Raw genomic sequence first — 14,083 nt, forward strand, 5'->3', positions numbered from 1 at the left:
GTAATGTATGTATACAGTGACTGCACCAGCAGAATAGTGAGTGCAGCTCTGGAGTATAATACAGGATGTAACTCAGGAGCAGTAATGTAATGTATGTATACAGTGACTGCACCAGCAGAATAGTGAGTGCAGCTCTGGAGTATAATACAGGATGTAGCTCAGGATCAGTAATGTAATGTATGTACACTGTGACTGCACCAGCAGAATAGTGAGTGCAGCTCTGGAGTATAATACAGGATGTAACTCAGGATCAGTAATGTAATGTATGTACACAGTGACTGCACCAGCAGAATAGTGAGTGCAGCTCTGGGGTATAATACAGGATGTAACTCAGGATCAGTAATGTAATGTATGTACACAGTGACTGCACCAGCAGAATAGTGAGTGCAGCTCTGGAGTATAATACAGGATGTAACTCAGGAGCAGTAATGTAATGTATGTATACAGTGACTGCACCAGCAGAATAGTGAGTGCAGCTCTGGAGTATAATACAGGATGTAACTCAGGATCAGTAATGTAATGTATGTACACTGTGACTGCACCAGCAGAATAGTGAGTGCAGCTCTGGAGTATAATACAGGATGTAACTCAGGATCAGTAATATAATGTATGTACACAGTGACTGCACCAGCAGAATAGTGAGTGCAGCTCTGGGGTATAATACAGGATGTAACTCAGGATCAGTAATGTATGTACACAGTGACTGCACCAGCAGAATAGTGAGTGCAGCTCTGGAGTATAATACAGGATGTAACTCAGGATCAGTAATGTAATGTATGTATACAGTGACTGCACCAGCAGAATAGTGAGTGCAGCTCTGGAGTATAATACAGGATGTAACTCAGGATCAGTAATGTAATGTATGTACACAGTGACTGCACCAGCAGAATAGTGAGTGCAGCTCTGGAGTATAATATAGGATGTAACTCAGGATCAGTAATGTAATGTATGTACACAGTGACTGCACCAGCAGAATAGTGAGTGCAGCTCTGGAGTATAATACAGGATGTAACTCAGGATCAGTAATGTAATGTATGTACACAGTGACTGCACCAGCAGAATAGTGAGTGCAGCTCTGGGGTATAATACAGGATGTAACTCAGGATCAGTAATGTAATGTATGCACACAGTGACTGCACCAGCAGAATAGTGAGTGCAGCTCTGGGGTATAATACAGGATGTAACTCAGGATCAGTAATGTATGTACACAGTGACTGCACCAGCAGAATAGTGAGTGCAGCTCTGGAGTATAATACAGGAGGTAACTCGGGATCAGTAATGTAATGTATGTACACAGTGACTGCACCAGCAGAATTGTGAGTGCAGCTCTGGAGTATAATGCAGGACGTAACTCAGGATCAGTAATGTATGTACACAGTGACTGCACCAGCAGAATAGTGAGTGCAGCTCTGGGGTATAATACAGGATACAGGATGTAACTCAGGATCAGCAATGTAATGTATGTACACAGTGACTGCACCAGCAGAATAGTGAGTGCAGCTCTGGGGGATTATACAAGATGTAACTCAGGATCAGTAGTAGTTGTTTCTTGAGCGTGTACATGCAGTACATATACTCGGTTACCATTTTTACATTTTGCCGTTACATGAGACATTATCTGCCTTTCCTCCTCATATTATGCTCTTTCGGGGGTCTGTCGCTTGCCGTTACATATGATATCTTGTATCCAGTCCAGACTTGATATAAATGGCGTATCACATAAGGTCATCTTCACAGCTGTCTCCCCTTGTATCTACTTTCTTGATGAAATCCACATTTGTAAGGTGTCAGATTGTTTATCAGGAGTTATTAAATATCAGCATTCATGAGGAGCGCTCGGATATCTTACAAGGCAAAGTAACCAGCAGTGCGGGCGTGATGGCAACAACCACGGAAGTAAAGGGGACTCTGGTGCCAAGAGGAGCGTCAGATACTATTATTGGGGTATCTGAACGATTGACCGTGACGGTTAGTGGTACAGAGCACTATTAGGGGGGGCACTGACTGTAGAGTGCTGTGGGCTCTGAATGTCCCTGCAATGATATGGGGGCAGACTGTGGCTGGCAGTGAAATAGAGGTTTGGACTGTGGCTGGAAGTGGTATGGGGTACGGACTGTGGCTGGAAGAGTTATGGGGGCACGGACTGTGGCTGGAAGAGTTATGGGGGCTGTGAGGCAGTGACTGGTAGGGGTCGCTGTATGTTCCCCCCCAGGATGCGCATGGAGGCATATTGAGGCCATAAGAGAGCATTGCAGTCACAGGCGTAGCTGTGGTTGCAATGCAGACTAAAGTGAGTATAGGCCTTGGACATGCTGGTTGTCCAAGGCAGATTTAGGGAAAACCTGCCCTGGGCTCTTGTATTTCGAAACAGAATGCAGGACGGTAGTGTCGCAGTCCGTTTCATGCCTGGCTGGGTTTTCCATGTGGCTGAAGGCCACAGGTTGCTAGTTAAAAACCCTGTAGTATAGAGTTTTTGTGTCAGGTTCAGAGGCAGTGCCAGTCTGGTGTCTGGAGGAGTGCAGAGCAGTCGGCTTTGCAGAGCTCCACCTGTGAGATCAACACAGGCCAGTGGAGCCAAACAGCCAGGGGAGCTGCGACACCTTGGACCCACAGCGGTGCTGTCGCCCATGGCAACTGGTCTCGGAGGTGGACTGTCTTGTGCCCGGCGTTGAACCGGAGGTAGACTGTCCCGTGCCCGAAGGAGGACTGGTGTGTTTAGTGACTGTAAACTGGAGGATATGGTACCCGGCTGTGATCCGGAGGATATTCTGTACTGTGTAAAGCTGTGAGTAGAACATTAACACCGCAGTGCAGTCTCCCACGGCAACAGGTCAGAGGTGGACTGGCGTGTTTAGTGACTAATCAAGAGGTTATGTGCCCGGCTGCAATCTGGAGGATATCGTGTTCTGTGTTTGAGTTGGACATTAATGCTGTGAAGTAAACACATTAAAGAGACATTTGTTTGGAACTTTGCTGGGTCACTGCCTCATAACTGCATGAGTATGCTACCACTGTACTACAGGGAGTGGACTATGGCTGGAAGAGTTATGGGGGCACAGACTCTCTGACTGGGTGGGGCTGTTACTGTGGCACTGACATTGAGTGAAGCTGTTGCGAGGGCCACTGTGTGGGTGGGACTATTACAGGGGCACTGACCGTGGGGGCTGTTACGAGGGCACTGACATTGAGTGAGGCTGTTAAGGAGGCACTGATCGTGGCTGGGACTATTACGAGGGCACTGACCGTGGGTGGGGCTGCTACGAGGGCACTGACCGTGGGTGGGGCTGTTACAGGGGCACTGACCGTGGGTGGGGCTGTTACAGGGGCACTGACCGTGGGTGGGGCTGGTACAGGGGCACTGACCGTGGGTGGGGCTGTTAGAGGGGCCATAACCGTGGGTGGGGCTGGTACAGGGGCACTGACCGTGGGTGGGGCTGTTAGAGGGGCACTGACCGTGGGTGGGGCTGTTACAGGGGCACTGACCGTGGGTGGGGCTGTTAGAGGGGCACTGACCGTGGGTGGGGCTGTTACAGGGGCACTGACCGTGGGTGGGGCTGTTACAGGGGCACTGGCCGTGGGTGGGGCTGTTACAGGGGCACTGACCGTGGGTGGGGCTGTTACAGGGGCACTGACCGTGGGTGGGGCTGTTACAGGGGCACTGACCGTGGGTTGGGCTGTTACAGAGGCACTGACCGTGGGTGGAGCTGTTACAGGGGCACTGACCGTGGGTGGAGCTGTTACAGGGGCACTGACCGTGGGTTGGGCTGTTAGAGGCACTGACCGTGGGTGGAGCTGTTACAGGGGCACTGACCGTGGGTGGAGCTGTTACAGGGGCACTGACCGTGGGTGGGGCTGTTACAGGGGCACTGACCGTGGGTTGGGCTGTTAGAGGCACTGACCGTGGGTGGAGCTGTTACAGGGGCACTGACCGTGGGTGGAGCTGTTACAGGGGCACTGACCGTGGGTGGGGCTGTTACAGGGGCACTGACCGTGGGTGGGGCTGTTACAGGGGCACTGACCGTGGGTTGGGCTGTTACAGGGGCACTGACCGTGGGTTGGGCTGTTAGAGGCACTGACCGTGGGTGGAGCTGTTACAGGGGCACTGACCGTGGGTGGGGCTGATACAGGGGCACTGGCCGTGGGTGGGGCTGTTACAGAGGCACTGACCGTGGGTGGGGCTGTTACAGAGGCACTGACCGTGGGTGGGGCTGTTACAGGGGCACTGACCGTGGGTGGGGCTGTTACAGGGGCACTATCTGCTTATTACCCCTTGTCATGTACATGCGAGGACCGGTTATTGGGACTTTTCTTCCTGCCACCGTGCAGAGCGAGGGCTAATCCTGCTCCGTCTGACTCTGGAATTACTCGGCTCACGGAGGCGGATTAGTGTAAGTGCGGATATCATAAACCAGGAGATTTCCTTAATTGACATCATAAAACAAGATTTTTTTCCTACTGGAAGCTGCTCGCATCGTAAAGATCAACTGTTCCACGTAATGAGCCGAATGTCTCCTCTGTAAAACATATGCAAATGTAGCAAAGGTGAACACTGCACTAACTCCAAGAGCTGGCACAATGCGGAAGATTCGGTGCAGTCCTATGTAAAAGCACGGACGATGAATCGTGGCAACTACATGAGTGGTATCAAAGGAAAATCCGAGCTCTGCTACAGTGGCGGACGTGGGTTCTCCTATGCTTGGCGGACTCTGGCCCCAATACATTTTACATTTGACCCCCCCCCCCCCCAGCACGCGTCCTTGAGGTCGCACATCCCGTGTAATCCCCTGTAGAATCAGCGCACTGAACGTTTATAGCCGGTTACGATACTACTACAGATGAAGCAGAGCCGGATTTGTTCTCAACCCCTGCGAGTTAGAATATTGTGTTGGATTTACCTGCAGCTCCATGTAAATATAATATTTCTATGGCGCCAACATATTCCGCAGCACTGTACAGTCCCCTCTGGTACATCGGACTGTCGCACGTCTGCAGCGCTCTGTTCTCACACGAAACTCATCAAACCCTCGTCTTTCTCCCAAACGCCCTCAGAAGCCTCTCTATCCAGCTGATTGCACGATGCTCCGGAGTAACGAAATACTTCAGGTCCTTCTGGCTTCTCTGTGCAAGATTTTTTTTCTTCCTCTCGTCTGGCAGATGTCGCCATGTGGACGGATCGTTCTTCTCACAGCCGAGTGACTCCACAAGTGACTACTCCAGAAACCACCGACGGCTGCGGCACTCGCAGAGCACAGATTCTGCACTAATGTTTCTAAGAGACGGCGGAGGGAGAAAGGGCCCGATACCTCCTCACTGTCTTTTCCTATGATCATTGCTGTTCATTGCTAACAGTGAAGTCCCTCTGTATAAAGTGAGAAAGTGAGCGCTGTCCGACACAAGGTCTGTAATGGACGGCGGTACTGATCCTGAGTTACATCCTGTATTACACTCCAGAGCTGCACTCACTATTCTGCTGGTGCAGTCACTGTGTACATACATTACATTACTGATCCTGAGTTACATCCTGTATTATACACCAGAGCTGCACTCACTATTCTGCTGGTGCAGTCACTGTGTACAGACATTACATTACTGATCCTGAGTTACATCCTGTATTATACCCCAGAGCTGCACTCACTATTCTGCTGGTGCTGTCACTGTGTACAGACATTACATTACTGATCCTGAGATACATCCTGTATTATACCCCAGAGCTGCACTCACTATTCTGCTGGTGCAGTCACTGTGTACATACATTACATTACTGATCCTGAGTTACATCCTGTATTATACTCCAGAGCTGCACTCACTATTCTGCTGCTGCAGTCACTGTGTACATACATTACATTACTGATCCTGAGTTACATCCTGTATCATACTCCAGAGCTGCACTCACTATTCTGCTGGTGCTGTCACTGTGTACAGACATTACATTACTGATCCTGAGATACATCCTGTATTATACCCCAGAGCTGCACTCACTATTCTGCTGGTGCAGTCACTGTGTACATACATTACATTACTGATCCTGAGTTACATCCTGTATTATACTCCAGAGCTGCACTCACTATTCTGCTGGTGCAGTCACTGTGTACATACATTACATTACTGATCCTGAGTTACATCCTGTATTATACACCAGAGCTGCACTCACTATTCTGCTGGTGCAGTCACTGTGTACAGACATTACATTACTGATCCTGAGTTACATCCTGTATTATACCCCAGAGCTGCACTCACTATTCTGCTGGTGCTGTCACTGTGTACAGACATTACATTACTGATCCTGAGATACATCCTGTATTATACCCCAGAGCTGCACTCACTATTCTGCTGGTGCAGTCACTGTGTACATACATTACATTACTGATCCTGAGTTACATCCTGTATTATACTCCAGAGCTGCACTCACTATTCTGCTGCTGCAGTCACTGTGTACATACATTACATTACTGATCCTGAGTTACATCCTGTATCATACTCCAGAGCTGCACTCACTATTCTGCTGGTGCTGTCACTGTGTACAGACATTACATTACTGATCCTGAGATACATCCTGTATTATACCCCAGAGCTGCACTCACTATTCTGCTGGTGCAGTCACTGTGTACATACATTACATTACTGATCCTGAGTTACATCCTGTATTATACTCCAGAGCTGCACTCACTATTCTGCTGCTGCAGTCACTGTGTACATACATTACATTACTGATCCTGAGTTACATCCTGTATCATACTCCAGAGCTGCACTCACTATTCTGCTGGTGCTGTCACTGTGTACATACATTACATTACTGATCCTGAGTTACATCCTGTATCATACTCCAGAGCTGCACTCACTATTCTGCTGGTGCAGTCACTGTGTACATACATTACATTACTGATCCTGAGTTACATCCTGTATTATACCCCAGAGCTGCACTCACTATTCTGCACATTTCCGAGCTGTGGTCTGTGTCTCCTCCTGGTACAGTGTTTTCTCTTGTGATATTTATTCTTGCTGTGTTGTCTGATGTAGTACATGCTGCCCCCTCACATTCCTCATTAGTTGTTGTACCATGACACGCTTGTTGACTGTTTCCCATAGTAACCAGGAAATCTTTCTAGGTGATTGGTCAGTTTGCTTCAGACAGTGCTTGGATACGATTAGTGTGGATCATGGGGGTCACTCAGGTCTCTTGTGTCCTGCGCCTCCTCCCCTACATATTCTGTGACATGTGATCAAGTATATCGGGGCTGCTTTGTGGGAGGGGTCCATGACCGATAACCACCGGGGGGCAGAATCTCATTCCTCCCGTTACTAGTGTTATAAATGTTATTAACCCTCAGGTATTTGTTTTACAGACGGGCTGACGGATTGCCTGGACCCCGACTGCTGCCTGCAGCAAGCCTGTCAGACAAACGCACTGTGCCTGGGCTCCCCGGACCCTCTCGATATAATCCAGGAGACCCAAGCCCCCGTGACCCATCAGAACCTGCAGTCTTTCTACCACCGGATTAAATTTTTGATTGGCCGGGACAGCACTCATTCCATTCCAGGAGAGAACCCCTTTGATGCAGGGTCAGTATACTAATCAATTTATTGTTGTAGCAGAACCAAATCTTTTGTCAAGCATTGCCGTGCTGGATTTGTCTGGCATAGCAGAGGTTTGTTTTTGTCTAGGAGTAGCAGAGCCGAGTCTGTTCCTTGCAAAGCAGAGCCAAGTTTATATCTGGTGCAGCAGACCCTACCTTATATTTGGCAAAGCAGATTCGAGTTTGCCTGTCGCAGCAGGGCCGAGCCTTTTCCTGTCGCAGCAGGGCCGAGCCTTTTCCTGTCGCAGCAGGGCCGAGCCCTTTCCTGTCGCAGCAGGGCCGAGCCCTTTCCTGTCGCGGCTGGGCCAAGCCCTTTCCTGTCGCGGCTGGGCCGAGCCCTTTCCTGTCGCGGCTGGGCCGAGCCCTTTCCTGTCGCGGCTGGGGCGAGCCCTTTCCTGTCGCGGCTGGGCCGAGCCCTTTCCTGTCGCGGCTGGGCCGAGCCCTTTCCTGTCGCGGCTGGGCCGAGCCCTTTCCTGTCGCGGCTGGGCCGAGCCCTTTCCTGTCGCGGCTGGGCCGAGCCCTTTCCTGTCGCGGCTGGGCCGAGCCCTTTCCTGTCGCGGCTGGGCCGAGCCCTTTCCTGTCGCGGCTGGGCCGAGCCCTTTCCTGTCGCGGCTGGGCCGAGCCCTTTCCTGTCGCGGCTGGGCCGTAACAGAGCTGAGTTTTTGATGTTTAGAATGTCGTAGGACTATTCTAACTTGTTTTCTATCGGACCCTCACTCTCTACATAGCAGTTGGTTATTATATGTTGTTCGGTGGGTGTGCACGGGGGTGTGACTTTTTTTTTTTTTGCACCAATATGGCAGCCATTAGTGGGACCATTGTGGAAAAGAGGACACATGCAGGACATATGGGAAGGACGGGGCGGTGTCACATGCAGGACATACGGGAGGGGCGGTGTCACATGCAGGGCATACGGGAGGGACGGGCAATGTCACATGCAGGATATACGGGAGAGACAGGGCGGTGTCACATGCAGGACATGCGGGAGGGACAGGGCGGTGTCACATGCAGGACATGCGGGAGGGACGGGGCAGTGTCACATGCAAGACATACTGGAGGGACGGGGCGCTGTCACATGCAAGACATACTGGAGGGACGGGGCGGTGTCACATGCAAGACATACTGGAGGGACGGGGCGGTGTCACATGCAAGACATACTGGAGGGACGGGGCGGTGTCACATGCAAGACATACTGGAGGGACAGGGCGGTGTCACATGCGGGAGGGATGGGGAGGTGTCACATTCGGGACATGCGGGAGGGACGGGGTGTTGTCACATGCGGGAGGGATGGGGCGGTGTCACATGCGGGAGGGATGGGGAGGTGTCACATTCGGGACATGCGGGAGGGACAGGGCAGTGTCATATGCGGGACGGGGTGTTGTCACATGCGGGAGGGATGGGGCGGTGTCACATGCGGGAGGGACGGTGTCACATGCAGGAGGGACGGGGCCGTGTCGCATGCGGGACATGCGGGAGGGACAGGGCGGTGTCACATGCGGGATGGGGTGTTGTCACATGCGGGAGGGACGGTGTCACATGCAGGACATACTAGAGGGATGGGGTGGTGTCACATGCGGGAGGGACGGGGCGATGTCTCATGCAGGACATGCGGGAGGGACGGGGTGTTGTCACATGCGGGAGGGACGGCGCGGTGTCACATACGGGAGGGACGGTGTCACATGTGGGAGGGATGGGGCGGTATCTGTTATGATCCTTAGTGGTTGAGGATCACAAATTACTCCAGCTAAGTAACATACATAGGACAAGCTCTAGGGAGGTGGCAAACTGGACTGACCGCAAATCTGAACCTATCCAAACACACTAGAAGTAGCCGGTGAACGTGCCTAAAAATCCTAGACGTCTCGAGCCAGCCTGAGGAACTAACTACCCCTAGAGAGAAAGAAAGACCTCTCTTGCCTCCAAAGAAATAATCCCAAAAGATATAGAAGCCCCCAACATATAATAACGGTGAGGTAAGAGGAAGGCACATACACAGGGGTGAAAACAGATTTAGCAAATGAGGCCCACTAATACTAGATAGCAGAAAATAGTAAAGGGGTCTGTGCGGTCAGTAAAAAACCCTTACAAAATATCCACACTGAGATTTCAAGAACCCCCGCACCAACTAACGGTGTGGGGGGGAGAAACTCAGTCCCCTAGAGCAACCAGCAAGCGAGGAAATCACATTTTAGCGAGCTGGACTAAAAACATAATAAATGCTGATAATCAAAAAATGATCAAACAAAAACTTAGCTTGTCTTGGAGAGACTGGGAGCAAGGTAGTCACAAGGAATCTGAAGAGCACTGAATACATTGAGAGCAGGCAAGGAACTGAGTATCCAGGTGAACTAAATAGGAAACCAACCAAGGATAACGAACCAGCTGATGCTGCCAACCTGCAGAAAGACAACACTACACAGTACCGCTTGTGACCACTAGAGGGAGCCCAAAAACAGAGTTCACAACAGGTGTCACATGCGGGAGGGACGGGGAGGTGTCACATGCGGGAGGGACGGGGCGGTGTCACGTGCGGGAGGGACGGTGCGGTGTCACATGCGGGAGGGACGGTGTCACATGTGGGAGGGGCGGGGCGGTGTCACATGTGGGAGGGATGGGGCGGTGTCACATGCATGACATACTGGAGGGACAGGGCGGTGTCACATGCGGGAGGGATGGGGCGGTGTCACATGCGGGAGGGACGGTGTCACGTGGGAGGGACAGGGCGGTGTCACATGTGGGAGGGATGGGGCGGTGTCACATGCGGGACATACTGGAGGGATGGGGCGGTGTCACATGCGGAACATACAGGAGGGACGGGGCGGTGTCTCATGCAGGACATGCAGGAGGGACGGGGCGGTGTCACATGTGGGACGGGACGGTGTCACATGCGGGAGGGACGGTGTCACATGCAAGACATACTGGGGGGATGGGGTTGTGTCTCATACGGGAGGGATGGGGCGGCGTCACATTCGGGACATGCGGGAGGGACAGGGCGGTGTCACATGCGGGACGGGGTGTTGTCACATGCGGGAGGGACAGGGCGGTTTCACATGTGGGAGGGACTGTCACATGCGGGAGGGATGGGGCGGTGTCACATGCGGGAGGGATGGGGTGGTGTCACATGCAGGACATGCGGGAGGGACGGGGCGGTGTCACATGCGGGACGGGGCGGTGTCACATGCGGGAGGGACGGGGCGGTGTCACATGCGGGAGGGACGGGACGGTGTCACATGCGGGATGGGGCGGTGTCACATGCGGGACGGGGCGGTGTCACATGCGGGAGGGACGGGGCGGTGTCACAAGCGGGAGGGACGGGACGGTGTCACATGCGGGACGGGACGGTGTCACATGCGGGAGGGACGGGGCGGTGTCACATGCGGGAGGGACGGGACGGTGTCACATGCGGGACGGGACGGTGTCACATGCGGGAGGGACGGGGCGGTGTCACATGCAGGAGGGACGGGACGGTGTCACATGCGGGAGGGACGGGGCGATGTCACATGCGGGAGGGACGGGACGATGTCACATGCGGGAGGGACGGGGGCGGTGTCACATACGGGAGGGACGGGGCGATGTCACATGCGGAACGGGGCGGTGTCACATGCGGGAGGGACGGGGGCGGTGTCACATGCGGGAGGGACGGGGCGGTGTCCCTAAGGCACCTTTTGATTTCAGAGAGAAACCATCTAGCCCAGTCTGACGTTACTTTCCACCTGCTCCGCCTGCCCGTCCCCATTTGCCTCTGTATTCTGCATGCACAGACTGAGCAGCTTTTATTGCACGGGTCGTTCAGATCCTGCTGCATTACTTTCTCTGTAGTCATCAAATGTCAAGTCAAGAATCTTTATCATATATAAATATTAATTTCCTCATTCTTCATAGAGAAGAAAAAAAAAAAAATTGCTATTTGGAAACTGTGAACATACTGCTGACATCGATACAGTAAGAGATCCATCAACAGCAGCTTGTTAATGGCTTCCATCACCATAATTATGCCTCTGCTCACTGGTTATTCTTCTCAGGGTGGAGTTTTTTCTTTTGGATGTTATAGGTACAGTGAAACTGCGAATGGCTCATTAAATCAGTTATGGTTCCACTACACGGGGGCTCATCCCAGCATGGCCGGGGCATAGATTTCAGGGGTGCACAACTATTAAGTGCAATATTAAAGTTGTGCATAAATGGCCTTTTTTCATCAAATTTTGAGTGTTGATTTCCCTTTTTATTTAGATTCTTCAGTTTCCTCCTTTTCCTTATTTATCACTGACAAGTTCTGTTCGGAGTGTAGAAAACTTTGGATGCAGCATTTTGTATTGTGCAAAAAAAAAAAATTTGAAGTTTTCAAAGATAAAATAAAATAACAAACAAAAACACAGAAATATAATTAAAAATGTAAACATTTGTTAAAGTTGAAATATTAATTAAATTATGAAGAAACACACTGTCACCTAGTGGATATTCCATAGTTGCTGTTCATAAGCGCCCATGCATATTATATCTTTGTTTTCTATGGAGCCATGATAGGGTCTCTATTATAGCACCTAATCCCTATGATTTTGGACAAATGGGTGGGGCTTAGTTTGTTTTGAACCAGCCGTTAGCCGTCTATGCTCCTCCCCTTAAAGTTATAGATCATGTTTGAATAAAATTATGCCTACCTGCAACCACCACTAGATGGAGCACACGGCATGCAGATTTGTTATTAAAGGGGTTGTCCACCTTTGGGCACAAATTATTATTATTACTTTCCTTAAATACATGTATTTGGATCTAAATATTATATTTGCAATTCATGTTTTATAAAAGAATTATCAAAAACGTTGCCTTTTTGCCTCCTATAGCCTCCATATTGTCCTATCTTTCCAGCTGCAGACAGTTGTCTCACCTCCACCGATCAGATATTGATGACCTATCCCTAAGGATAGGCTAATAATGTAAAAGTCAACTCCATTATGTTCGATATTGTACTTTTTCTCTTTTTTTTGACCCCCAAGTATCAGTAATGCACATACCGCGCTCACGATTTGCATTACGCGCCCTCTTTACCAAAACTTGCCTTCTTAGTTGTAAACATCAAACTTCGGCCCAATGAACGCTCGACTCAATCTGCAGGAGAAAAAACAATCCGAAAACGTCCACATTTATTTTAATTCTCACGGCGTGTTTCCTAGTTAAATACGGTATAATCATGCCTGCGCTCGCTGATATTAGGCAGCCATGCCGTTCTGGTGGCAGCGGCTTTAGAAACCCGCGTAAAAGCGCTCGCTCAAAGAACGGCTGGATGTAAATCTGTTCTCACACTGTGTAAATGGATCTCTCCTCGTGAGCTTTCAGCGTTCCCATCCCAAGGCTGCCCAGAAGCGGCACAGACTGTGCCATTCCTCTCGCTACGCCAGGCCCATTACTGAACAACGTCTACCATGGAGAGGAATAGATTTAGCCGTATTTAAGGATAATTTTGCTTTGCCGGGACTCTTAAGGGGGTTTACACGTTTGTTACAATTTGAACAAAGCATCAATTGCCTTTTACTTAGCTATTTTACTTTTTTTTTTTATTGTTGGGTTATATGAGGTAGAAAAAAAACATTTAAAAGAAAACTTCAGCTTTTGGTGAACCTTTCCCCCCTCTACTTTTCTTTTATCAACAGGTTTATTTGACCCAATTCTTGCTTTCCCCTATATTTTTCTGCCTAGAACTATGACTGCATGGTTCTTCGCAGGGTACATTGGGCAAGGACTCAACCATGTGCCATCCCATGAGGTTCTTTCACCCTGTTGTGACCCATAATCTGGGCAGCACAAGGGCTTCTTGGACACTCATGATAATCGTGTTTATCAATCCATTGGTGATGTAAATAAGGGGAGGGTCCACTTTTCCACCCAGTTTCCCATGTATAACCAAAGGATCATATGGCATCCTTATCTAAATGGCTCGTATGCCTTCCCATGTTGTCAGAAGAGAAACCCAAAGCAGTGCATGGATTGACCTTTTTACTGAATGCACACACTGCATGTGCTGGGAAAGTATTGCTGCTCATGACAGTAGATGAATATCATTGGAAAACTTACTTAAAAATTAGGAACTGCCATGGGATTCACAAAGAGCCCTACAAACCTATATGGACCCCACTGATTTTGTGCTGCTAACATCTTTCAGGCTTTCACATCTGACTGCGACACTTTCCCGATTCTTGTTTGTAAACTGCTGAGATGTTTATCAGTACAGAAATTTTGCGGCCATCTTATTTTCTAGCTAAGGCAATACATTGGAGGCAACGGCCATCTGCATCAATATTGTGCTTGTAACCTTTGGGAAGTACCATGGGATTCACAAAGAACTCTTTAGAGATATATGGCCCCTGCTGATTTTGAATTTACCTCTAATTAGGTCCAGAGTCTCATTTTGTTAGGTTCCTAATGTTCTACAGAGCAGCCTGTGGCATCTAGTTGGTTCTTCGTCTCTATAAATGGTTCACCAATGTCTATTCAGATGTACAGGAGCTTAATCT

The 14,083-nt window shown here is 50.1% G+C and overlaps 1 protein-coding gene across 8 annotated transcripts in view; it reads left to right on the plus strand.

The window, feature by feature from the left end:
• The window catches only part of TENM4 (teneurin transmembrane protein 4), a 1,485,534-nt gene that overhangs the window by 1,397,741 nt on the left and 73,710 nt on the right, over nt 1-14,083 (plus strand). For all 8 annotated transcript variants that reach the window (XM_077298663.1, XM_077298665.1, XM_077298666.1 and 5 more), the window contains one exon: nt 7,344-7,560. In XM_077298663.1, coding sequence (XP_077154778.1) covers nt 7,344-7,560 — 217 coding nt within the window. The remainder of the gene's footprint in view (nt 1-7,343; nt 7,561-14,083) is intronic.

The sequence above is a fragment of the Ranitomeya variabilis genome, chromosome 3 (genome assembly GCF_051348905.1).
Source record: "Ranitomeya variabilis isolate aRanVar5 chromosome 3, aRanVar5.hap1, whole genome shotgun sequence".
Classification (NCBI taxonomy): Eukaryota; Metazoa; Chordata; class Amphibia; order Anura; family Dendrobatidae; genus Ranitomeya; species Ranitomeya variabilis.